The sequence below is a fragment of the Crocodylus siamensis genome, chromosome 3, assembly GCF_052110815.1.
Source record: "Crocodylus siamensis isolate JL-2025a chromosome 3, ASM5211081v1, whole genome shotgun sequence".
In the NCBI taxonomy this organism is placed as follows: domain Eukaryota; kingdom Metazoa; phylum Chordata; order Crocodylia; family Crocodylidae; genus Crocodylus; species Crocodylus siamensis.
Window position 1 is genome coordinate 52,550,072 of NC_143397.1, and position 27,227 is coordinate 52,577,298.

At 44.7% G+C, this 27,227-nt stretch overlaps 1 protein-coding gene across 3 annotated transcripts; it reads right to left on the minus strand.

Moving 5' to 3' along the window:
- Positions 1–3,689: 3,689 nt before the first annotated feature.
- Positions 3,690–22,688, minus strand: LOC149868280 (uncharacterized). Of its 3 annotated transcripts, XM_090038332.1 has the most exons (4): positions 21,297–22,688; positions 10,362–10,666; positions 10,035–10,150; positions 3,690–6,419 (listed from the first exon to the last, which is right to left on the minus strand). In XM_090038332.1, exons 1-4 carry the CDS (start codon positions 21,351–21,353, stop codon positions 6,283–6,285), a joined length of 615 nt encoding a protein of 204 aa, XP_089894458.1. In that variant the 5' UTR covers positions 21,354–22,688; the 3' UTR covers positions 3,690–6,282. The 3 variants fall into 3 exon arrangements, with proteins under 3 accessions (XP_089894458.1, XP_089894456.1, XP_089894457.1); XM_090038330.1 differs by having other exon boundaries at positions 3,696–10,666; XM_090038331.1 differs by lacking the exon at positions 21,297–22,688 and having other exon boundaries at positions 3,696–10,150; positions 10,362–15,017.
- Between the last annotated feature and the right edge of the window lie 4,539 nt (positions 22,689–27,227).

Genomic DNA, 27,227 nt, shown 5'->3' on the forward strand with positions numbered 1-27,227 from the left:
TTTTTGGCATTGCCCAAAAAACACTGTTGAGCCCTGTTTGTGCCCCTCTGCTCGGGGTCCCACTGATTGCCAAATTTGGGGTCAGGAACAAATTTTACCCATGGTCAGATTAAAGCAGACTGTGGAGGTTTTTGCCTTCCTTTGTAATGCTCCAGCATCTGGCTTCTGGGACGTGGGCACAGCCGGTTCCCAGGAGGGAAGACCAGGCTTTGAGGTTAAAACCTCAGCCCCAGGAGATGGGGTCAGAGCTGAGCCTCCCTTCCCTGTGAAAGACAGGGACCCCCCCCACACACACAGGTGCCAGGAGCCCATAGTCACCAGCCCGGCCCTGGGGGAGGCACCGTCTTCCCGCCCCAACCCCAGTCCCAGCCCGGCTCGGCCCGGCCTTATCTGTAGCACCCCGGCCAGGCAGGAGGTGGCAGAGACAGATGATGAGGGCAAGCCTAGTAACCGCACCGCCTCCACGGGTCCGCATTGCAGCACTGTGCCAGGCTAGAGGGAGCCAGGGCCGGGGCCGTGCAGCACCTGGGGGCGCAGCAAGCTCAGGCTCCACCTGAGCCTGGGGGCACCCCGCATGGCACGGCCAATGCTGACAGCCTGGCGGGAGGAGGCACCTGCCCATGCCACTCTGCTTCCGCCAGCAACCTGGGGCCGGGCCGCCAAGCCGGTCTGCCTCTTGCCTGCAGGCAGGGAGCGGCAAGTCTCTTGGGCTGGGAAGCGATAGTTTCCTCACATGGTGCTGGTGATGGGAGGAGGGGGGCTGGGTCTGCACTCCTTTTCCCACACACACCGTGTTGGCAACATCAAGCTAATGCGGTGTGTGTGAGAACCTTGTCCCTTCCCCAGCCCTTCAGCAGCCATTAGAAGCTGCTGAGGGGCTGGGAGAGGGACAAGGGGTGGGAACGAAAGTAAACCGTGTTTACTTTTGTTTCCCATCACAGCAGTGCGGGCCACAGAAAATGCCTTAGCGGGCCGCATGGCGGCCCGCGGGCTGTATGTTGGACAAGCCTGGTCTAGACAAAGTTGTAGTGAACCATCCTTTTGTGTGATTGCAAGGCTATTGTCCTAGGGGTGTTGGCTTAGTCACTTTCATAATGACTAATATCTTCCATTGTTTTGAGGGTGGTCTTCAGTATGGCTAGGGTTGAAAAGGGAATTTTTCTACACCCATGCACAACTGGCAGTACTGCCAGGTCAACTAGATGTGATAGGTACTGGGAAATTGGCCCAAGCTTCCAAAAACATTGGGTTATAATTTGAGAAGATCTGCCTTGGTTGTAGGTATTGTCAGGGCCATTTCACGGACTCTTCTGATAAGGCCTAAGGTGGTGCATACTGGTGGGTCACTATTGGCTGTTATATAAAAAGTTAAATCAGATTCATTAGCACCAGATTTGCAGTGTGCAATGATTGCACCTTGTGGTTTGATGCATGCACTGCCAAATGAAACCAATGAGCCGGAGTCTTGCATACTTTGCCTTGCAAAGCCTTTGCTACATCTACTGGGATAGTGCTTGCTTCTGCTCTAGTATCTAACTTAAAATGAACTGGCAAGTCAGCAATCATGACTGTGCTATGCCAGGCATTCTGGTTATGAAAGGTCTGTGAATACTACCTAGCAAACATTGTGCCGACATACAGGTGCTGACTCCTTTTGCAGATATTGGAGCCTCTCCCTTTGACATGCACACTTTTGCAAAGTGATTCACTCCAGAGCATTTGTAACAAGTTTCTTTAAAAGCTGGGCAGGACCCAGACTTGTGTGTGTTTCCACATCTTCTGCAAGCTCTGCCTTTGTTAGCTTGATTGCCCTCCTGTGGAGCAAACTTCACTGATGGCTTGTTTTGCCGTTGCTCAGTTGCATGCAAGCTTGCTTCTGCAGACATAACTCAAAACCTGAGCACTTGTGAGAGTCTTTGCCCTGCAGATATCCACAGCCTGTGCCAGGGTGAGGGAGGGATTTTCCAGAAGGCTTTGAGTTCACAGTTATGCTGAAGACAATTTTGTCCCTAAACATAACATTCTCAGCAGATCCAAACTAACAATACTGTGCTCTACTTCTGAACTCTGTAACAAAATCATCTATGCCTGCAGCCTCATTGTAGCTAAGTTGCCAGAACTGATAGGTTGCAAAGACAGGGTTTTTCCTGGGTCATCCCACTGCTGGCTTCTTAAAGGTATGTTACATATACCACACCTATTGCCTGTTCCTCCCTCTAGTCTAACTTGTCTCCCCTACCACTTGCCCTGCCATTCCTCCCTTAGTTGCAGATCCACTTTTGGCTCTAGCCTTGGCCGTAGCCCCACTCAAGCCCAGGGCAGGGAGTACATGGTGGCTCCACCTAGCCAAGCAGCAGCAGTGGCAGTGGCAGTGGCAGCGGCAGCAGCAGCAGCAGCAGCAGCAGCAGCAGTTATATCCCCAGTCCCAGCCTCAACCCTGGCCAGGATCAAAGCTGCTACCACTGCAAGCTGCCTGGGCTGGCAGAGCTGGTGTCACTGTGTGCTCTGTGTCCCAGGCTGGAACTTGAGCCAGAGCCATAAGGGTAAGGGGTGGTGGTGGCAGGAGCAGAGGTGGCAGGGCAGAGGCCTGTGAGTGCATCTACACAAGACATTTACTGCAGAGCAGTCTAATTAGTTGTGCACTAAAGTCTCAGCACCTACACACGTGGCACAATTAAGCCGTCAGAAACTAATTAACTCCACTGTGGGTTGGTACAAGTACTATACAGCAGTGAAATTCTTTAGTGTGCAGCAGTGCACATGTAGACCCTAACAGGGCTGGCTGGGGCATGAGGGTGCTTTAGTGCAGGGCCTGCCTACTGGCTAGCCACACACTATAGCACCCTCATGCCCCAGCCAGCCCCTCCAGAGCACACTGAGCCAGGTAGGAGCAGCCCTGGGCTAGCCCTCAGATCATAGATAATCTATGCCATACCTTATCTTGAAAGCTGAAGCTAGGATTTGCTCCAACTACATGCCTCCTGACTGTAGTTCTGGGCCTTTAGGATTTTTCATACCTAAAACATACTCTCCCATAGAACTTCAGCTCTTTGGGTGTGCTGTGTGACTTTTTAATTCTTCCAGGGCACATGCTATGTGTAAGCATGTAAAATACACAGGCCACATCTACTCATGCAATTAGCATAGAGCAATTAACTTCAGTGTATATCACACTGGATTTATCGCTCCTGGGTACCATGTTTTCACATGCAGCATGTTGAGTTGGGTTGGAGCAGCCCCAGATGGCAGGGGACCCAAAGGATGTCTGCAGTCTCCATGCTAGAAGCAGTACAAGAATGTTTTTCAGACAATGTAGGTTGAAAGCACACCAGGCCCAGTGGATAGGGACCTATATAGTGGTGAGACTCCTGGAAAGAGAAACTTAACACCTTGAAATCAATGAAGGTTAGATGTTTAGGTGTTTTAGGAAATCCAATATGGCTCTTAGATTAGATAACCATGTGGCCCTTGAAATTAATGTTTCAGTTTCCTTCATTTAAATTAATGTTTCAATACAGAGACAAAAATTGTACTTAGCCAAGTATAGATCAGTTGATAATAAAACATTTAGCTGTTCTTTTTATTTGCTCTACTGAGGTTATTTGCTTCTTGTTTATGAGCATTTCATAGATTTGAGCAATCATTAGGATGCTATAGTAAGTCTCGTTAATTACAACCCGCAAGCTTTTAACATCGTTTAAGTTTAAATACATAAACTGAAATACACTGTAGTACATTACATTTTTCTAGCCTGCTTCCAATTTGACAATAAAGTCATGGAATTCCCATAAAATGGTGTTGCGCCCCTAATGCCGGTGCACCCTTGACCTGCGAGCCTGGGTCGGCATGACTGGCTCGGCACGAGGAGGGGGATTTATAACCGGACAGGTGGGTGATAACAGTGAGCAGGAGTCAGAGGATTTAAACACAGCGTATTGGTTACAATAGAAAGTTTATTTTACTTACGCTACTGACGTGATGCAGCGTAGGCAGAGGAGTTGATTTATTCAGTTACAGCATGCAGATATCAAGTTACCCAGCATTTACAGGGTGGGTAAGAGAGTTGCTTCCAAGAGATTCACACAAGCCGTTGCAGTTTGCAGATTACCAAGAGCTCTTGATAAGAAAGATAACAACAGAGATAGAGAGATAGACGGGCCGGCAAGACGGAGATACGCCAGAAAGATACATAGGCGGAGAGATAATATTTGTTCACGATCTGTTCTTCTTGAGTGTATACACAGTTCTCTGCTTTGGGTGGAAGTTCTTTCAAAGTTATACTTTGCAAAGGTGACCAATTACTATATGCCAGGCATGAATAATTAACGAATTGGCACTTGTGCTTGCTTTGTTTGCTCAGGTTTCAGAAAAAGGGGGGTTATTTTTACTTGGGTGGTACTGGTCCTGTTTGGTCACAGGATGGTGCGCATAGTATATTATTTAATTTTACAACTTCACTAAAGTCGTTTCTTTTTTATCTGGTCACCATGGGTACCGATATCTTTTTTTGACGTCACGGTACCAAGGTGCAATTTGTTCAAGGTTAGTGTCTCTCTCTCGTGTGGGATCTCAAGTGATTTGAAATGAGGCACAGACAGGGATGTGTATATGCAGCAGGGATGTGTATATGCAGCACTGTTAATAAAGAGGGATAAATTACAATTACAGAGTTTGTTGTGTTAGCCTCTGACCTTTTGCCATCTGACCTTTTGCCATCGGCATCTGAAATCAAAGACTTTGATCTTTGACAAAGCCTACATTTTTACAGGAATGGATTAAAAGAATGAACCATGAGAACAAGCTAGGGTTAATTGATTAATTATGTATTTTTAGTAATTATCTATTTTTTTCTAGGTATTAGGCTCTTTCAAACACAGACTAATAAATCAAAAGTGCTGTGATAATTTATCTACTTTTTAGTTATATTCAGAGGACATAAGTAGGCACTGCTATGTTTTTATATTATTGATATTCCAAAGTATATGATGAATTGAGTTTGGGTTTGTGAAAGCTTGTACTTTGTATACATAACTTAGTCTATAAAAGTTGCACTCTGCCATCTGACTCATTTCAGACTGACACAGCTAAGTACCTCTGTCTGTGCCAAAGTATGACGTCCCAGCTCTCTTTCATATGAAAGCCTGGTTTTCAGGTTGTTGCCGGCACAAGGTGCCTGAGGGAGGCAACAATTGGGTTTGTTGCCCGATGTGCGTCGCGCCAAATAAACACACTGGGGGGAGAAGTAGACAGAGTTTATTTGAGCTCAAGTAAAAGGCGCAGGGAGACTGTATTGTCTCAAATCCTGTGCACCTAGCCCTGCAACGGTGTATTTTTATACCCTGGTCAATTCTCTGCAGTGATTTTCCAACAGCTGGCCCCCCTCTTCCTCCCCTTTCCCTCCTCCCTTCTCTCTCCGAGCGGTGCCCTTGCATTCCACAGATAACAGTTTTAGCTCGCCTGTTTTCCAGAAGGACAGGAGATTACAGGTGCCAGAGAAAGGGTTACAAAGGTTGGGCAAGGGGGGGTCCTGGCTCGTCTGAGCCCAGAGCAGAAGGACTTCATCGACACTCATGGTCTGCCATCCCTCTGAGTTACCTAGGGTTATGCCCAGTGACACCAACAACTCCCCCCTTTGAGAATACTCAACAAAGTTTTGGCTGAGTTTTCTCATATTCTGAAGATAAAAAGTGATTGAGTGTTTGAGGATTGGGATCTTCAATGCAGGGGTACAGTGAAGCGCTCGGGGAGGGGGATACACAGACTTTGCGCAGGAGGGCATTACAGCATGCAAATAAGAGGAGGGTAATTAAACACAAAACAACACCGGTGACCAGGAGGTGAAGGATGCCCGTTCCTAGGCCTCTGAGGTTGGGCAACCAGCTCCAGAGAGAATCAAAAACAGTGAGTTCACGTTCCTGACTTTTCCACTGCTCAAAGCCTGTTCAGCTGACAAAATGTGTTTGTTAATATCTTGGGAATTTTTTTGGAATATAAGTACAACATTCGTTACGGATTAAGGCACATACTCCACCTTGAGATGCTAAAACATAATCTAGAGCCTGACGGTTTTGAAGAGATAATGAACGAAGTTGATAAATCTCGGAGTTAAGGCTCTTTTCAATAGCTAAAGTGTCATTGGCAAATTTTGTAAGAAATGCAGAAAGTTGACAATACAGCTTGGCTAACTGGCCCACTCCATACGACGGGAGAAAGATCATGCCAAATCTGTCTCGTGATGAATGCAGTTCTTGTGTCCATCGACCTTTGCCACTGTGTGGGAAACTAGTAGGACAGTGTGAGGTCCTTTCCACTTCTCTTGGAGGGGCTCATCCTTCCAGGTACGAACGAGCATGAAATTCCCCGGCTGTAACGAGTGGACTGGAGCACCCAGCAGAAGAGGCTGCAAGTCTTTAGTGTACCTATGGAGAGAAGAAAGAACAGCAGACAAAGAGCACATATACCGTGACAAAATATTACATCCTATTTCCCGCTCCCCTGCTAGAACCGGCGTCCGGTTCATAGGCCATGCCCTTCCAAACATAATCTCAAAGGGGCTAAGCCCTAATCTTCCCTTGGGAGGGCACAGATGTGAAGCAGAGCAAGGGGCAAAGCATCGAGCCATTGCAGAGAGGCCTCCTGGCAGATCTTTGATAGATGACGCTTGAGGGTTTGATTTATACGAGTACTGGGGATCCGGGAGCTCCCCCACTGATGGAATGAGGGCATGCATATGGGTGTCAGCAGGTCTCGGCGTCCTCAGGATGGCAGCATTTTTAGCTTCTCTGTCCGCCCGGGCGTTACCCCTGGCTACGTCTTGATCCTCTTTCTGATGCGCCTTACAGTGCATTACTGCCACTACCGAGGGAAGTTGAACAGCTTCCAGGAGTTGGAGAATTTGGGGTCCAGACTTCACTGGGGAGCCTTGGGCTGTCAGCAGTCCCCTTTGTTTCCATAGGCCAGCATGGGGATACAGTACTCCAAAAGCATACCTAGAGTCAGTATAGATGTTGACCCATTTCCCTTTTGACAGTTCTAGCGCCCGGGTCAGGGCCACCAGTTCAGCAAGTTGAGCAGATGTTTCGGCGGGCAAACCCTTGGCCTCAACAACATCATAGAGGGTCACAACAGCATAACCTGCCCTCCTTTGCCCTTCTACAACAATGCTACTGCCATCAGTGTACCACTCACAATCAGCATTCAGAAGTGGCTGATCCTGGAGGTCTGCACGGCTGGAGTACTCAGCATCTATGATGGCTAAACAATCATGCTCTTGTTCTTCCATTTCAGGTAAGAGAGTAGCCAGGTTAAGGGAGGGGCAGGGCTGCAGAGTCACTTCACGGTTCTCCAAAAGCTTAGCTTGGTACCAAGCCACTGAGCCTGGGTAAGCCAGAGACCCCCCTTCACTTCTAACACAGCCTGGACCATATGTGGGGTATACACCTGCACGACTCCTCCCAGCGTTAACTTTTCAGCTTCCTCAAGTACTAGGGCAGTTGCCGCAACTGCTCGTAAACATGCTGGCCATCCCTTGGCAACTGGATCAAGAGTTTGGAGAAATAAACAACGGGATGTTTCCACGCCCTGCAACAATTGAGTAAGCACTCCCAGAGCCATCCCTTTTCGTTCATGCACATACAATTGGAAAGGTTTAGAAAGGTCCGGTAAACCCAGGACGGGGACTTCCATTAGTTTCCTTTTTAGTATTTTAAATGCCTTGTTGGCTTCTGAAGTCCAATAAAAGGGGTCATGGTCTGCCCCTTTTACACAGTCATGTAGTGGTTTTGCCCATAGTCCAAATTCAGGGATCCATATTCTGCAAAAATCTGCCATGCCAAGAAACACCCTGAGCCGCTTACGGTTGCTTGGGGTGGGAACCTGGCATAGCCTCCTTTCGTTCACTTGAAAGCTGGCGCTCCCCCTGTCTTATGTGAAATCCCAGGTATCGTACTTTGGGGAGAGCAATTTGAGCTTTATTTCGAGCCACCCGATATCCTCAAAGCCCAATAAAGTTCAGGAGGCTTACCGTGGCATTAAGGCAAGAGTTTAAATCTATGGCAGCAATTAATAAATCATCCACATATTGTAACAAGAGAACTTCATGCTCATTATTCCACTCCTCCAAGTCTTTAGCTAAGGACTGGCCGAAAAGGGTGGGAGAGTTCTTAAATCCCTGAGCTAATACTGTCCAACAAAGTTGTTTCTTAACCCTTTTTCTGTCCTCCCATTCAAAAGAGAATATCTCCTGAGAGGGGGGGTCAACTGGAATCATAAAGAAAGCGTCTTTCAAATCCAGAACTGAGAAATGAGTATACTGCCCCCCTATGGAGGCCAGCAAGGTATACGGGTTTGGGACAAGGGGATGAATAGTTTTAACCCATTTGTTAACCGCCCTTAGGTCCTGCACCAGTCGATATGTGCCATCAGGCTTTAGTACAGGCAAGATAGGAGTATTCCAGGCTGACTGACACTCTCGCAGTATGCCGTACTTTAGGAAACGGTCTATAGTCTCCTGCAGTCCCTCTCTGGCTTCCTTTTTGATTGGGTACTGCTTGATTCATACTGGACCTTTTCCTGGCAGTAGTTGGATATTAATGGGGGTTTGATGTGTAGCCTTTCCGGGGACCCCCCTTGCCCACACCAAAAGGTATACCCGGTCTTCCCACTGGTTCCACTCTGGGGGGGCGTTCATAGCTGAGGGTTCAATCGTGAGGGTCATTATCCATGCATTTTCAGGGGGCAATGTGAGGGTTATTTCATCCTGAGTAAAATGCAGTGATGCACCTAATCGACAAAGCAGGTCTTGTCCTAGCAGGGGTGATGGGCAATCTGGAAGGTAGACCAGTTTGTGAGAAAGAGCCCGGTCTCCCGGAGCACATTCTGCAGGAGCATACACTGGGCACTGAGCCTTTTTTTTTTCCGTGGCACTCACCACGGTGAGAGCGTTCACTACGGGAAGTAGTATAGGTTGATTTACAGCAGTCCGTGCTGCCCCGGAGTCTACCAAAAAATCAATTTCTGAATTCCTCACCCACATTTTTACTTGGGGTTCCGGGGGTGGGATGGTCCGTTTCCCCTGACACCCCTACTCCTGTCCTTCTGCTGCCATTACAGGAGTACAGTCTCTCCCTTTCTCTGGGCATTCATTCTTCCAGTGTCCCTCTTGCCGGCATAAGGCACACTGGTTCCATCCCAGGCATCTTTCTTGTGGGCCAGGGCGCCCACGCCCCCTTATACCTCTGCCTCTCCCACCTTCTTGTGGCCTTTCTCTGACTCCAGCCTGTACTGCTGCTACTAGCATTCTAACTTGTCTCTTTTCTTCTTCTTCCTTTCTGAGGGTATACGCCCTGTTTGCAGTCTCCAGGATTTGTGCTACAGACATGCCCATTAAGTCTTCCTTTTTTTGTAAGAGGTAAGATGGGTATGATCCACAGGGTTGTTAGGGTCCCTTCTAGGGTCTGCTAGGGGAACCACATCTGCTGGACCAGGAACATTGACAGGATCCCTTTCATGCCTCCGCTGTGCTTCCTCCCTTGCTTTGGAAATAACTTGATTCCGCTCTACTTCAGATAATAAGGTTCACATAAGGATATTACAATCATCCCAGTCAGGCTTGTGACTAGCTAAAGATCCCTTAAAGACAGAGATAAACTTACTCAGGCTAGTTGAAAATTCTCCAGCCTGTGCCTTAAAAGCTGCCAGGTCCACTGGGTTAAAAGGTACATGGGTGTATACTTGCATGGTCTGGGCTGCACGCCCATCTGCCCCAGGCCGGGCTATTACAGTTTCAGTAAGTAAAGGGTAAAATCCCACTGAGGGAGGACTCTCTGGAACCAGGGGCATCTAACCTTTATATGGTGGAGGTGTTAAAGCTGAAGGGGACGCCGACTCTAGCATTACAGTGGTTGGGGGGGAATGCTGAGACTCAACACTGACAACTACCGATCCTGTCGGAATCAAATTACACTTCTGCAAAATATCTGTCTTATTTCGTAAAGCCATAAACAATTGCGCATACAAATGTTCATTCCACTTACCCGTCCGCTGACAAAACAGGAGTAATTGGAGGATTGTATTGTAGTTAATTGACCCTTCCGGAGGCCATCTTTCCTGATCCTCCAGTTGATATTGAGGCCATTCCACTGTACAAAACCTTTTAAAATTATTTTTAGTCATTAAATCTGACTTAAACAGTTTCCAATTAGTCAGAATGCATTCTAAGGGTGTACACCGTGCCCTGCCAACAGTACTCTGTCCCTGCCCCATACTCCAGGGAGACACTGGGCATCCCCAGGTCCTACAGGGAGACACTGGGCGTCCCCAGGTCTTAACAGGCAATGCTCAGACTGCTGAGCTTATCCTACCTTGTCCGAGGGACCAGTTTCACACCATCACCCATGATCGCTTCTCCACTATTAGAGCGCGTTGCACCATTGTGCCATCCGGGGTCGATCAAACCACATCTCCGCCGAGGCCCCCGATGAAACCACCGGTGCGTGCTGAGCGTCGGTTGTTGCCGCAAGTCGTCAACCCCAGGAGGGATCCGGGCAAGGTGAAATGTTAGCCTGGAGCCCCACGTTGGGTGCCAAAAACTGTTGCCGGCACAAGGTGCCCGAGGGAGGCAACAATTGGGTTCGTTGCCCGGTGTGCGTTGCGCCAAATAAACACACTGGGGGGAGAAGTAGACAGAGTTTATTTGAGCTCAAGTAAAAGGTGCAGGGAGACTGTATTGTCTCAAATCCTGCGCAACTAGCCCTGCAACGGTGTATTTTTATACCCTGGTCAATTCTCTGCAGTGATTTTCCAACAGCTGGCCCCCCTCTTCCTCCCCTTTCCCTCCTCCCTTCTCTCTCCGAGCGGTGCTCTTGCATTCCACAGATAACAGTTTTAGCTCGCCTGTTTTCCAGAAGGACAGGAGATTACAGGTGCCAGAGAAAGAGTTACAAAGGTTGGGCAAGCGGGGGTCCTGGCTCGTCTGAACCCAGAACAGAAGGACTTCATCGACACTCGTGGTCTTCCATCCCTCTGAGTTACCTAGGGTTATGCCCAGTGACACCAACAAGGTGATGCAAATAAGTACAATTATCTTGAGGCCACTATGGTTGTGGAACTATTGGGTGCACCTAGAGGAGTGTGTATGTGTATTTCCCTGGAGACAAATAGTAGCAGCACATAGTTGTGGTGCTGCTAGTTGTTCCCAGGGAACACTTTTGCATGCATGCTCTGACATGGGGAAAGTTGCCCCAGGCAGGGAAGGGCACTTGGGCTGGGGGCTTTCTAGGGCTCCAGTAAACTGGCATGAAGAAACTGGTTCGCGGCCAGAGCTTTTTTCAGGCTCAGTTTGTTTGGGTTTTTTTACAGTCTCCTGGTGTCAACCCCCACCCCACACTGCACTGCTAATTAGCAGTGTGATGAATGCCTGCGAGTGCAGCATATGTGGTTTGCAGTGCTGCAGATGGGTATGTGGCACCACATAGTGCACATTCATGCTCGTCTGGACATGCCCACTAAGACCAATCAAGTGTTCTAGACAACTAATGCCATCAGTGGGTGCAAAGTGTTATTTGCACTACAACAACTCCAAGTGACTTAAACTGGAAGTTTGATCTATAAAGGGACTGCAGAAATCGCTACTGCAATCCAGATCTTACATAGTCACAATATTTTATGCTTTCATTGCCACAAGATGTCAAACAGATAATGCCACCGCATATTTTGTATTATGTATGACACAATACTGCTCAAATCACCCTCTGTTGCACTTCAACATCAAACTTTAGTTGTATGCAAGAGATCTGCATGTTTCTAAAGCTTTTTAAGTGATTATTTAAAAAAAAAACAAAGTAGAGCCTTACAGCAAGAATAATGAGTGTAGAAACATTCTGAAATCACAGTGTGATACTCAAAAAACATATTTTCCTATATAGCATAAAGGAAGACAAGGAATATAATTTAAATTTATACACAACATTTCAGAGAAGTTTGCATAATGTAATGAAGAGACATGTGCCTTGTTTTTATCAAGTGAATAAACTGTCATTAGCTTTTGCAAATACAAAATGACTACTTTCATACGCTACAAAATAACTTATAAACATAATGCTAACTTTCAAGGTGATACATATCTTGAATTATTATGCTTGATATGAAATTATGAATATTCTTGACATCTTGTAAGGATTTCATCGATGCTTTTAAAAATCATTATTTTTTAAAGTCAAAATTGTTTAAAAAAAACACCCAAACAGGTTTCTTATAGTCAAGTTTTGCTCATTTTCTAGAATAGAAACTGTTAAGCCAACGTAATAAATAGGGGGGAGAGGGTCAAGTGTGTCGGAGGTGGGGAGGGGGTCTCAGTTTCATGTTCTCTGTATCTTTCAGTGCCTGTACACATTCTGGGAGTCTGCTTAACACGCTGTAATTACTGAAGGTCAGAGCAGACTTGACTGACTGAGTCTGGTGGAGTGTACTAATTAGCATGCTGCAGCCAGCCTCTGCATCTCATGTATTAGAATCTTCATGCTTCAAAATGGCAGCAGGGGTGCTTTAATTGAAGCTCATTTGATGAGCTTTAGTTAAAGTGCTCCCACTGCGATTTTGAAGCATGGGGCTGCTGATTCATGAGATGCTGGGTGCATTTTCATTAATAAATAGTAAAACACCCTACCGCCCCACCTCTGGAGCACATGTAAAAATGCCCTTGATTTCATGCTCAGTTTCTTCTTTCTCCTTAACATCAAATTTTTTTAAGGTTTCTTCTCCCCTCACGATATAGGGTCTTCCACTCTGTCACAGCTTCTCTCTTCTATGTCTCATCTCCCTCTATTTTTGTCCTTCTCTAAATTTATTAGTGTGCTACACAGGACTGTTATGCACGTGCCACGCAGGACTGTTATATATATACATTTTGTATCTTTTCAGCTTAATCCGTGATCCACTTGAGTCTAGTTTTTAGCCTTTCCATTTCAATGATTCTATAGCCACCAACAGTATGTCATGTTATATCTCAGGAACTCTGTTACAAAGTCTTGACAAGTTGACATACTGATCATATCCTTCTTCTTAAAATGTTATACTCTTTTAGCTTTCATGACCACAGCCACTGTTAGATCTCCTGCTATTTCTCAGATTAGTCCTTCAGTATCCCTTCTGGAGAAATCTTCTCCTACTGGCTTCTATTTCCCACAGCTCTCCATCCTTTGAGAACTATTTGTAGATGAGGTCATGTACAGAAAGAAGTTTGGACTTTCATTTTATGCTGATGAATCACAAATCTACTTCTCCATCCAGATATGTTTCTCTCCATCCAACTATATGATTGTCTGTTAGGCAACCCCTCCTACATATCTATCCATAACTGATCTAGTCAAGTTCCTGTTATTGGGCACACTCAACAGAGTATTATGGTAGAATCTAGTTGGTAGATCCATGTGTTTTAAGTTTCTAGTGGGCTTAGTAAGTTGCTGCTTTTGTTCTCAGTCTTTTCCGGCAGATTTCTGAGACATAGTGTCTGTTTCTTACTCAGTTCAGTCCAACTTCCTTTGGCCCCCCCGAGCCAGTACCAACCCCCAAGATACATTAATAACCTAAATACACTCTGGGCATTCCTCAAATTACATTTTACCTTTTCAAGGAATGTAACAGATATAGCATAAAACATACGCACACATGCACAGGTAGGTTTCACACAGGGTCGCTGAACACCATTGGTCCATATTTAAAAGATGTATTACAATGTATTAAACTAGGCTCATCGGGGGAGGGGGAAGATGAGGGCGGAGGAGACGATGAACTACCAGGCCCAGCAACAGCCAGCGAGCCCAGACCAATGGTCAAAAGGGAGAAACAGGTAAGTGATGGGGGACGGGGCATTGCTGAGACTAGGGGGTCAGTGGGCACAACCGTTGAAGGCCTCAAATGCCTCTACACGAATGCTCGAAGTATGGGGAAGAAGCAGGAGGAACTCGCCCTCCTCCTAGCTGTCACCAGCCCTGACATAGTGGGGATCACAGAAACGTGGTGGGACTCATCGCATGACTGGCCGGTGAGTGTCAAGGGCTATAGGCTATAGAGGAGGGACAGGATAGGAAGGAAAGGTGGAGGAGTAGCACTCTACATCAAGGAGGAATATACTTCCTCGTCAATTAGCAAGGGGGTAGAGGGGGGGCACTCTGAGGTGCTCTGGGTTAGAGTAAAAGGCAGTCCAGGGGATAGAGACTTAACGGTGGGAGTCTACTATAGACCTCCCAACCAGGGAGAAGAGCTCGACCAGGAATTCTTAGGTCAGCTCACAGAGGCAGTGAGGGCTAAGGATGTGGTCATCATGGGGGACCTGAACTTCCCAGACATCTGCTGGGAAGAGCAGTCACCCAAGTCTGACCGCTCACGTCGGTTCTTAGCCAGAGTGCAGGACCTCCGTCTAACCCAGGAGGTGCACAGCCCCACCAGGGGAGACGCCTTGTTGGACCTGGTGCTGGCCACGGGTGACGACCTGGTGAGGGGGCTGCGGGTGATGGGCCACCTGGGAAACAGTGATCATCGCTTGCTGGAATTCACCATCCAGCATAAGGTGGCAAAGGGCTGCAGCAAGGCAACAGCCCTAGACTTTAGGAGGGCTGACTTCAACAAGCTAAGGAGGATCGTTGGGGAAGCGCTGAGGACCCAGAGGGGAAGGGAGCCAGATGTCCAAGGTGAGTGGTTGCTCCTTAAGGAGACGATCCTCCATGCCCAAAGGGAGGTAATCCCAACAAGGGTCAAAGGGAGCAGGAGGGCACATAAACCCCCATGGCTCACTAGGAGCATCCGGGAATGTCTCCTTGCTAAAAGGGGGGCATACACCCAATGGAGGGATGGGGTCATCACCAAGAAGGACTATGTTACAGTCGCCCGAGGATGTAGGGGGGCAGTCAGGAAGGCCAAGGCAGAGATGGAGATAGGACTAGCTTCCCGGATTAAGGACAATAAGAAGTCCTTCTTCAAATACATAGGGGGTAAAAAGAGGGTCCCGGGTAATGTGGGGCCCCTGCAGGACACGATGGGCAACTTAGTCGTCATGCCAGATGACAAAGCTAACATATTTAATGATTTCTTTGCCTCTGTCTTCCTAAGTAGGGACCAGTTCAGCCACCTCCCTGCTGGGCCCCCCTTGGGCCCCGGGAGAGACACGCCTGGGCCAGGGGTTAGCGAGGAGTTAGTTAGGGTACTTCTGGAGAGGCTGGACGTGTTCAAGTCCGCTGGTCCGGACGATCTTCACCCTAGGGTTCTACAGGAACTGGCTGAGGTCATTGCGGGACCCCTGGCGCGGCTCTATGAGCACTCGTGGTGCTCTGGTGAGGTGCCAGAGGACTGGAAGAGGGCCAGTGTGGTCCCTATCTTCAAAAAGAGAAAAAAAGAGGACCCGGGAAATTACAGGCCAGTTAGTCTTACCTCAATCCCGGGTAAGCTCTTTGAAAAAATTATCCTGGCACACATCCAGGAGGGCCTTGCAGGGGAATGCATGCTCAGGGGCAACCAACATGGGTTCATCAGTGGCAGGTCTTGTCAGACCAACCTGGTGGCCTTTTACGATCAGGTCACCAAATCATTAGACGCAGGGGTTGCTGTGGATGTAGTCTTTCTGGACTTCCGGAAGGCTTTCGACACTGTCTCTCACCCTGTCCTCATCAAAAAGCTGGGAGACTGTGGTGTCGATGCCCACACAGTCAAATGGGTCGCTAACTGGTTGGAGGGTCGCACCCAGAGGGTGGTAGTGGATGGGTTCTTCTCGACCTGGAAGGATGTGGGCAGTGGGGTTCCGCAGGGCTCAGTCCTCGGGCCCGCACTGTTCAACATCTTCATCAGTGACTTGGATGAGGGGGTAGAAAGCACCCTGTTCAAGTTTGCTGATGACACTAAGATGTGGGGGGATGTGGGTGCACTAGAAGGGTGCAACAGGCTACAAGCTGACCTTGACAGGTTGCAACGGTGGGCGGATGAGAATAGGATGGGGTTTAACACTGATAAGTGCAAGGTGTTGCACATGGGGAGGAAGAAGCGGCACCACACTTACAGGTTGGGGAACTCCCCTCTTGCCAGCATGGAGACGGAAAAGGATCTTGGAGTCGTCATTGACTGCACGATGAACATGGGCCAGCAGTGTGGGGAGGCAGTCAAGAAGGCCAACCGTACCCTGTCATGCATCCACAGATGCATCTCGAGCAGGTCCAGGGAGGTGATCCTCTTCCTCTATGCGGTACTGGTCAGGCCGCAGCTGGAGTACTGCATCCAGTTCTGGGCGCCACACTTCAAGAGGGACGTGGACGATATGGAAAGAGTCCAGAGGAGGGCCACTCGTATGATCAGGGGTCAGCAGGGCAGGCCTTATGAGGAGAGGCTACGGGACCTGAACGTGTTTAGCCTCAACAAGAGAAGGTTAAGGGGGGACCTTGTGGCCTGCTACAAACTGGTCAGGGGGGATCAGCAGGTATTGGGGGAGTCCCTGTTCCCCCGTATGCTGCCAGGAGTGACCAGGAATAACGGTCACAAGCTGGCGGAGGGTAGGTTTAGATTAGATATTAGTAGGTGCTACTTCACAGTCAGGGTGGCTAGGGCCTGGAACTGGCTTCCAGGGGAAGTGGTGCAGGCTCCTAGCCTGGGGATTTTTAAAAGGAAGTTAGATGAGCTCCTTGCCGGGGTCATCTGACCCCGGTGCTCTTTCCTGCCAAGGCAGGGGGTCGGACTAGATGATCTACCTAGGTCCCTTACGACTCTAGCTACTATGAAACTATGAAACTATTCCAGAACATGGAGAAACAACAAATAAGTGTTGTTCACTTACTGTTCCTCTGGGAGTTTATTGGGGCTCCTTGATGTTCAGGAAAGCAGGCTCCTGCAACAGCTTCTCTCATCTTATGATGATTAAAATAGCTCCCTGAGTAGAGGGGCTCCTGTCCTTTTATACTCTTCCAGTCACCTCTGCCATGAAAGCCCCTAACCAGCTCTAAGAGGTGTGAGAGACCTCAGAAAGTGAACTTATTGCTAGGTGACCTCTCCCTTAATAAACTAATACCCTTGGATAGGAGCTACTCTATTGTTTGGCACAATGGATTTCAGTGATTGAGTATAAAGTCTCTGTATTTCTAACCCAGTGCCACTAGCCTTTAAAATTGCAGTCCAAAATATAGACAGGTAGTTAGTCGAAATCAGACTAAGAGCTGTTAGTCTGAAGTGAAGCAGAAGACAGAGCAGGGTGGTACCTAAGACATTAACTTATTCAGAGTGGTGGAATTTTTCATAGGTGACAGCCTACTTCATCTGATGCTATGAATGGACCCTGTTGGATGGATATGCATTCATAACTTCTGACAAAGTTGACTTGGCTATGAAAGCTTATGTCTCTTTGAAAAAGTTAGTTTCTCTGAATGAGCTAGTCTCTAAGGTGCCAAGCATAGGTGAAGATATAACAGAGAAAGCAAACAAGCTATCCATTCAAAATGGAGTTTTCAGCTTGCTAGGCATACACACAAAGTTCATAACCTCATACAGAGTTAGCACTTCCATGTGACCAGATTGCCAAACCATCACAGTCACCATCAGACTTAAACTTGGAACAGCCTGAAATCCTTGTCTTTCATCCCAGGCTCTCCCCTTCTCTATCACAGTTAATAAAAACATCATTAACCTCCCTTTAGCACTGTTTCCAAATGGCACCTTCCCATTAGAAAACTGCACTATTTGTACTTGTACATTATCTTTTATTAATAATCAGGTATAGCTCTGCTCTTTCCATGTTCTCAAAACACTGAAGTAATTCCTCTGAACCTTAGACCTCCCACTTTTCAGGCAGACATTACTTCATTTTATTAAGGAAGCTGAGGCTGAGGACAGAGGAAACAATTACACTGCTTTAAAAAGCCGAGGGAGAAGGATATACTGCTGATGAGTGGGCTCACTGATTTGCTGTAACTGTTTTATTTGTCTGCAGTAAAAGAGACTAAACCACAATAATTAGCCCTTGAATGAAACAGGTAGTAAATTATTATTGTTTAATTTCCCCTTAGCGTTGGCTAGAGTGGACATGCAAAATAGTTACACCATGTGCAGATGAACCATCATAAGTCCCCATTCTATTTTATAACAGTATAAACCTTCTGCCCATCTACACCATGAGGTATGGGAGCAACATAAACGCTAATGGATTTCATAAACTTCTTCTTCATGGACAGCTTCTTTAATCAGAAACCTTTCTGCTCTTCCCCTACACAACATAGGCACGTCTGGAAGATCACTTAGTTATTGCTTGCCACCTTTCCCTCTGCTACTATAGTTCTTTTGACTTTTCATAGAGCTTTTCTTTCTGATGCTACTCTGAGCACTCTCACCTCCCACTAAGGCCAGTGTGAGCTGAAGATCAGTGCAGTGTTAAATCCATAATATTCTGATGCTTAAGGGAAGCATTACTACCAGGACCTGGAAGACCTCAAGATGCTTGGTATGTTTGGGTGTGGGGAGCAGGAGAACATTCATCATCCTCACATTTTCTTGCAGAACTTCTAGTCAAAGTTTGCACACTTAGAGCCAAGGTAGTCCAAAACTATTAGTGATTTTGGCTGCTTCAATTCTGATGTATGGAACTCGAGACCCCTTAAAAGAACCAAACTTTCAGAGAGCTTTAATCAACAAGTTTCTGAAAATCAGACTGCATTAGCTAGCTCACTTTGGGCTTCCCAACAGCAAAGCATCTAAATATCAATATCCAGTTTTGAAAATCCCATCTATTGAATATTTGGACAATTATATTATTAACTGAGCATCAGAATTATATCATTTTAATGGACAAATCAGTAAACACTATCTGGTACAAAACGCTTTATATTCTGTGAGTGAATAGGAAGGCTGTTTATGGATCTTATGCACTAACCAAAGTGTGTGTGTGTGTGTGTGCGCGCGCGTGCGTGCATGTGTGTGTGTAATATATCGAGGTCTATAAGCTGCCTTCCTATCACAAACTTTTGGGAGCTGAAGCTCACTTCATCAGTTTACTAAGGTCTTTTAATATTTTCTCAAAGAAATGGAGGTCTTGTTGTGATGGACACTTAATTGTGAAGAAAATAAATGTTATGATTTACCACTGCAGTAGTTCACATTGGCACTGATAACACTTGTAAGAAAATAAAATGCAGGAATGTCAGTATTAATGTTGAAATTATTGTAATTTTATACCTCAATGAAGATAAATAGGTTTCACCTGAGATACAGTTATCTCAGTCTCAGGAGCGATGGATGACTGTAATTTTTCTCTATATACTAGCCAGCTACAAGAGATAATTTGTTTTAAAAGCATTAGGAATCAAAAAAAAATCATGAGTGAAAATACATTGTGGAGACTGTGAGAAAAGATTACTCTATTTTTTAATTTGGTGAAATTAAGAGATAGTTGAAGTTAGGCACCATTTCATGCTACATAGGCACTTGTCAGCTGAATGGATTGTTTAACATATTGTTCTTGTACTGAACAAGTCTTTTGAGTAAACATGCTTTATTTTGACTGCAAGGAGCTTGAAAAAAGAAAAATATCTTTGACCAGATCATTCTAGATTAATATTTAGAGGGCTGATGAATCTTTTGATGATCTTTTCCACCTTGGACAAAATGTTCTGCTTTTCATAGAGAAAATTATCTGTTGTGTAGATCTTCATAACTACATCAACTCATGTAGTTTTTGTTTTAATATTTGGTCTTCATTGTTCAGGGACAGTCACCTCAAATTGAAATAACAAGTTAGCTCAGGTATCATAAGTAGTATGGTCATGTTATTGTATCACTGGCCGTTTACAGACATAAAACAAAACCCAAAAAACCTGTCAACTTTAAACTCCAGCTGCCCCTCCAGCTAAACCCAATGCATGCCCAAAACAGGCATTGCATTAGTTGGACCTGGCTTACCCAACATCTGTATAGATTGGGCACATCAGTGGAGCTTTTCTGTGCTTGATTGAACCAGAGATTAGATGAAAGCGGTAAAGCCCCACTGAAGCATATGATCTATATAGACACTGTGGAGCCAGGTCAAACTAATGCACTGCCTCTTCTGGTAAAATTTTGCGGTTTTTTCATGTCTATCAGTAGCTACTAGTGTACAAGGTAATATAATCTACTTCTTAGCAGAGCTAATTAACTTGTGTAAGTGCCCTGCTAATACACTTATATTGCTTCCAGTACCTGTACTAGCTTGATCAGAGTTACCTTGAGTATTTCTACTTGGCGCTGAATTACAATGTGTAGACATACCCTTAATATTTCATAATCTGTTGGACATTTGAAAAAATAGAGGACCTGGTTCCTATTTACATTGAGGTCACAGCACACTGTTCAATCAGTGTAAAGCTCTGTTAAAATAAAATTAAATATTGCTTCTTCCCATATTAAGGTCCTTTGCCCTGCTAGCACAGTGCAAATTAGTGCTAGTTTAAAGAAGATCTGAGCCTAGAATTTTTAAAGTAGGTTGAACATGGAACTTGTCAGCATTTACAATGACACTTTAAAATTTAAAAAAAAAAACCCTTTCCCCCCTCCAATTAATTTAACAAAATTACAGTACAAGAACACAAGCATTAGACAGCTATGTAAATATTACTCTTAGAAACAGCATCTTCCTATTAAGATTAAGATGCAAGTATCAGTGTATGGACAAAAAGAATGTGAATGCATAACAACAATACTTTTACATAGTCCCAGAACCATCAGTGCCTTTTGTTTAATAATTCTGTGAAATCCAGGTAATTAAATGGATTAATTTCTAGAATATATAATTAGAATTAATCTTATATTTTAAAAGACATCGTCCATTATGGTATTTATTTAGATTTAACAAAATGAAAAACAATCATCTAAAAGTCTCTAAGTATCCTGATGATTCACTGGATTTATAATCACATGGTAACTACTTAATATAAAATACAATTACAAAAATAATAAATTTATTCAGCCAGTAAAGAAATCAAAGTAGCAAAATAATCCTCAGCTTTCCCCCAAACTTCTACTTCATTCAGCAGTGTCATCCAAGAGCATGCTTATAATACCACTAAAATGCGCTTTAACAAATCATGAATGGCTGATGCGTTATTTTGCAACAACTAAGCATTAAATAGTATGAGCCAAGGGCCAAGATCCTTGCTTCCCAGCAAGTCAACCTACTGAAGAATAACAGTTTTTAAATCTAATAGGACTGAGATTATCCCGTATTTTTTATAAATATTTAGATTTGAGGTGTCTTGGTTATTATTATAGAGATTGTGTGATTCAAATCCATAAAGACAAACCTTTCCCAACATTTTGGCACATTCCAGCCAGTCTGTTGGCGACTTGATATCCGTCATCAAAAGAGAATCTTGAAAATGACCTTCACAGCTGGATATCCCAAGAATGTCATAGATTTCATAAATTTTATAGACATTAGGGCTGGAAGAGACCTCGTGAGATCAATGGGTCCAGCTCCTGCCCAAATGACAGGAAGCTAGCTGGGGTCAGATCACCCCAGCAAGATAAGCATCCAAGCATTTCTTAAAGGTATCCAGAGTAGGTGCTTGCACCACTTCTGGGGGGGTGTCTATTCCAGACTCTGGAGACTGAGAAGGTAAAGAAGTTTTTCCTTATGTCCAGTCAAAAATGGTCTTCCAGCAGTTTGTGACCATTAGAGCTTGTCTCTCCTTGGGGTGCTCTGGTTAACAGACTCCAAGTTCTCCCAGTTCCAATGTCCTCAAGTGCTGACTGTAAAAGGCATTATTAAAATATAAACCTTCCCTAATCCACCCACAAAACCCTTCACACCAATCATCTGCCTCTGCATAAGTGTCTTTTATGCCCTGAAGTCCCATATGTCCCTCTCCTCTACAATACAAACGCCCTTGCCCTTTCTGTTACCATCATATCTTTTCTCTCTAATATGATTAATGGATGAGCATTATTATTGGTCCACCAACTACCAAGGTTTCTGACTCTCTCTTCTACCAATCCCACTCCCTTGGAAATGGTAGCAATAAGAGATAAGATCATCCCTCTTTCTTAACTCCATGATGTCTTACCTCCCACTCTCATTTTAAGGCTTTCATGTTAAGAACATAAGAAATCCTGGTTATTGGGTTAAACTGTAGGTCTGTCAGCCCGGGAACAGTGAGCTGATATTTTTAGTGAACTGTTCATAAGCACACCAAAATGTGTTTCCTGTGTGGTAACACTTATGGGCGGGAGGGCATGTACATCACTTTGCACTTACCAACATTGAATTTCATTTTCAATTTTATTACCCATTCACTCAATTCTGTGATATCCTTCTCTAATTCTTCACAGTCTATCTTGATCTTTACCACTCATCTGGAAACTTGGCCATTTCACTAGTGACCTCCCTCCCCCAGCTCCTTGCAGGTAATTTAGGAATATGTTGAACAGCACCAGTCCTATCTAACAGAGATCCCTGATGGATCACAATGTTTTCTTCATTCTATTCTGAATAATCTTTTTTTTTTTAAAGGAAGATAACATCTTTAAGTGCTGCAACATTCTCTGACTGCTCATGATCTCTCATCACTTTTCATCTCATCATTACTTAGACACCAGCCTTTCTGCCATGAACTGGATTTATTCATAATTTCACATATAGCAGGGGTCAGCAACCTTATGCAAACACAGGCTTCAGCTTGCAACCTGGCTGGCACCATGGATCATCATTCCCCTCTGGCTGCCTCAGCAACAGTGAGTAGATACTGTAGCAAAGAAAAGCATCTCTCCCATGTGGGTTGGAATAGCTGCCTGAAGTCCCGGCCTTAGCAAAACATAGATCAGATTAAATGGCTGGGGAATCAATAAGCCCTTAATAAAATGTGAACCAGGTCAAGCATTTGTGGGCCAGATGCAATCCCTTTGAGTACCAGATCTGGCCTGCAGGCCATTTAAAAGCCAATGATCATTTTGGCTTGGGCTCTGGTTTCAAGTCGCTGCAGGAAGATCCCTAATTTAGCAATAAGTTGCAGTAGAAGTCCCCCTGGTATAAGGAGTGGGCTTTGGACTACAGCATAGTACTGCCTTTAATTCCACATTTCTGTTTAAGCCCCAAATATAGGTGTGTTAAAATCCAAGAATACAAAGGGGTGATTGATAAAAATCTACAGCTCTATGAATTGAATTGTTGCCATTATTTATTTAAAACTGTTATTTCACAAAAGAGGGTTTTCTTCTGTTCTTACATTAATATATCTTTGTAGCATTCACATCTACACTAGTGCTAATGCCCAAGAACCAGAAATTAAAACCATCAATTAACAGAAAGGTAAGTGTGTTTCTCTTAATTATAAACCTAAATTTAAATGGTTTGTGACTCAGAGGTACCCACAACTCTGCGTCAGCGGAAGCTATGAGAACTCAGTGGGTACATCTACACATGCACTTTACTGCTTTAATTGACTAATTAGCTCTGCAGTAAAGCATCACAGTCTACACATACACCTGTATTAGGGCACAATAAACTAAATAACTCTGCTGTAGGATAGTGCTGTCTGGAACAAGGACTGTCTTACAATGGAGTAATTACATGCACTCAAGAGCAGGTGTAGACTGTGACCGTGGCTGCCTGAGATACAAGGATGCTACATGTAGGGGCTGCTTGCTGGCCAGCCATGCACTGTAGTGCCCTTGTGCCCCATCCAGCTCCTGTACCACTTGATGCTGCCACCCAGAGCCTGGGGCAGACCCTCAGCCCCCCTGCCAGCTTGGGGCTGTTCCACCCTGGCTTGAATGGCTCCAGTTCTGGGTGCATGTGAAGACACTGCACTAGAGTTTATTCAGGTGCATTAATAGCACATGTAGATGCACCCAGTGGGTACATTTATACATGCACTTTACTGCAGAGATGCCTAATTCACTCCAACTTGTCCTGGTTAGTACTATCCTACAGTGAAGTTAATTAATATACTGAGTCTTAATATGGGTGCACATGTAAATGGTGATGCTTTACTGTGGAGTTAAATAGTCAGCTCTGCAGTAAAGTGGATGTGTAGATGCACCGACTGGGCGCATTTACATGTGCTATTAATGCACCTGAAGAAACTCCAGCACAGCGTCTTCACATGCATAGACAGTTCTATCCAGGATAAGTACTATCCTACAGCAGAGTAATTATGTGCACCAAAATGCATGCGTATATGGTGACTGTGGCTGGCTGGGGCCCAAGGCTGCTACAGTGCAGAGGCTGCCTGTTGGCAAGCCTTGCACTGTTGCACCTCATGCTCCAGCCAGCCTCTCTGCAGCATGTTGAGCCAGGGCAGAGCAGCCCCAGGCTGGCAGGCTGACACCTCAGACCTCCTGCCAGGCTGGGGCTGCTCTGCCTGGGCTCAACATGTTGCAGTCCCAGGTGCACATGTAAACACTGCACCCAGGGGAAATAAACCTGGGTGCAAACTGTGCCATAGTTTATTGCTATGTACCAATTACGTGTACTAACTACTAGATGCACTCACTATTTCTAGTCTCCAGGCCACATTTAACTGGATACCCATTTATTCTGGGAACTCCCTTAGAAACCCAAGTTAGAAATATTGCATTGTACTCCTCTTAATCTTTTTAAAGTCGTCTTTCTTAGCCACCAGGTATGTGAGTTTTTCTTCCCTTTTATCCTTAGTGAAGCAAATATCCACAGTTAGGAGATGTCATAGAATATAAGCACCCAAACAAATAAATAATGATAATGACAGCATCATGCTACTACTCCAAGAATCACTCATGCCAGATGGCCCTTGTTAAAAGTACTTCTGACAAAAGTACTTCTGACTAAAATCTACAATCATGAGCGGATGTCCTTAACAGCTCTTCAAAGACTATGCTTTTTTGGAAGAACCACCGGTAGCTTTAGAATGAACTCAAGAGATGCCTTGTAAAATTGCAGACTCTACTCTTAATTAAACCTGTGTAAATATGGGGATACACCATTGAAACCAGTTGTATACAGACATAACTGATTTCTCACTTCACTACTGTACATTCAGTGCTCACTTGCCTCTCTCAAAAAGCCTGCATGTGGTCTGTGCCCAGTTAATACTGGTAGGTACTCTGCCCTAAATTTTCCTTTTATTTAACTCAGAGCTACATTGGTGGTTTTAGTTCTTTTTCTAAAATAACTCCTCTCTCCTTAGGCAAGTTATGTCAAAATAAGCATCTGAAAATCTCTGCTTGTTAATAAAAAAATTCCATGCAAAAATTATGGACCTACTTTGACATGTGACAAATATCATTGCTTGGCCACTCTGCTTTTGTCAGTCCCTATTCACCTCCCCCTCCCAACAGGGAATATAATATAATCATGTTCCTCTGCACTTGAAGCATCGTATTTGTCATCTTACACTACCTGGCAAATGCCTATCATAATGTTAGCATCATTCAGCTATTAAATATACAATAATGGGGCTATCTGAGAGGATAGTTTTTCATATCCTAACCCAGGCTGATACACAACTAGTTTATGCTTCTGCTACTTTCAGCTCCTTTTTCTTCTTTGGGGTTTCCCTTCTTATGAGGGAAGGAATCAGAAAGGGATTAAGGTGCATTCCTTGTTACAGCTGTGTAACTAAAGCAGGTGGGGGGGAAATGAATATTTGAGTAGTGTACGAAAATGGCTGTTGCCACCCCTTCTCACTTACAGCTGATAGGAACCTGGCTATTGCCACCACCCTGTGCAAAACTACTGTCCTGAGCACAGAACTGCCTTGGCAACAACAGAAGTAGATAGAGTTGTCTCTATCTGTTGCATCACTGTGATCAGGCACGAATAGGATTAGCAAAATGTATGGTTCTGGAATATATTATTATTATTGAGCCTGTTTGAAGTCACATTTATCACCTTTTTCTTGATTTACAGTGCATTCTGCAGGCACAAACAGCGCTTAAAAGTAACATGTTAAAGTACAAACTAGGCATCTGTTTTCTAAATATATTGATTAGCTCCATGGCTTTAAATGAATGGTGCCTAATTCTGAGAGTCAGCATTATTTCTATACAATGAAACATTAAGGAAAAAAATGTGGACATAGTGACTTTAAAGTCCTCTGCTGCAAGACAGACCTATATTCCTTTAACCAAAACAAAACAGAAGAGCTGATATTGTAACTAGGACTTATCTGCTCCCCTTCACCTGTTAAACTTCTGCCAGCCAGCACAAGAGCACATTTCTGGAGCTGCCACTCGATGATCTCCTGAGATCCCTTCCAGCCCTAATGTCTATGAAATCTATATTGTCTCCTGTCAGGTAGGATGGGCAGAGGAGGATGTGCTGTCAGTTTCTGTGGACATCTCTAGGAACCACAGGATCAGTTTCCCTAGATCTCTGCCTCTCAGCAATTCTTTCCCTGCAACCTGCCAGCTGTCTGCCTAACCTTCCTCTCCATGATCCTAACCTACAGAAGGGCACTATTTCTGCAGATGACAGCAGAGTATAGGACAGTAGATGAATTGTTCATCATTCCTCTTTTTTTTTTTGCCTTGGGATTCATACTGAATCTTGTAATGGTTGTAAGATTTTTTCCCTATGGTTATACCTCCTGGCCAAGACTCATGGAAGTGGTCATATGGATGGAAATGATACATAAAAGACAATAAAAGACACATTGCATACATGCATTTTTTCCCCACTGTTTTTCTATCCTGCCATTTCTCAAATTGTTATGGACTTTTTTTTTCTTTTTCCCTTCAATGATTTTGAATCCTATTTAAAAATATCAAACTCATGAAAAAATATCTTAATTACTATTGTGTCCTAGTCATAGACCATGATTACATTTTTCTGCACAAATGCAAAACAAAATGAGAGTCTGTCTCCCTAGTTGTATCCAGTTGTTAATTAGGCAAGGACTATTTGTTCATAGTAGTAAAGGAACTACAGTTTAGTTTAGTTTATATTCTGTACAGAGTCAAAGTTTTTAGTTAAGAAATGTTTTATGAAAGTTGTTTCCTTACTAAAATATTATATACATACATTGTTTCTCTGTTCTTTTCAGTTGTACTTAAACAACATTACCACATATAAAATGAACAACCTTTACCATCTTGAGCCACTTGCAAGTTTTGAAACCAGATAGCTCATCATTTCCCCAAAATCATACATAAGAAGGGGATGGATGGGAGGGAGTGCTCACCCAGTACCACCACCTCCCATTTACATGGACTCTTTGCACTGAAAACAAATTCTCAGATTTAATTGTCTGTTTACT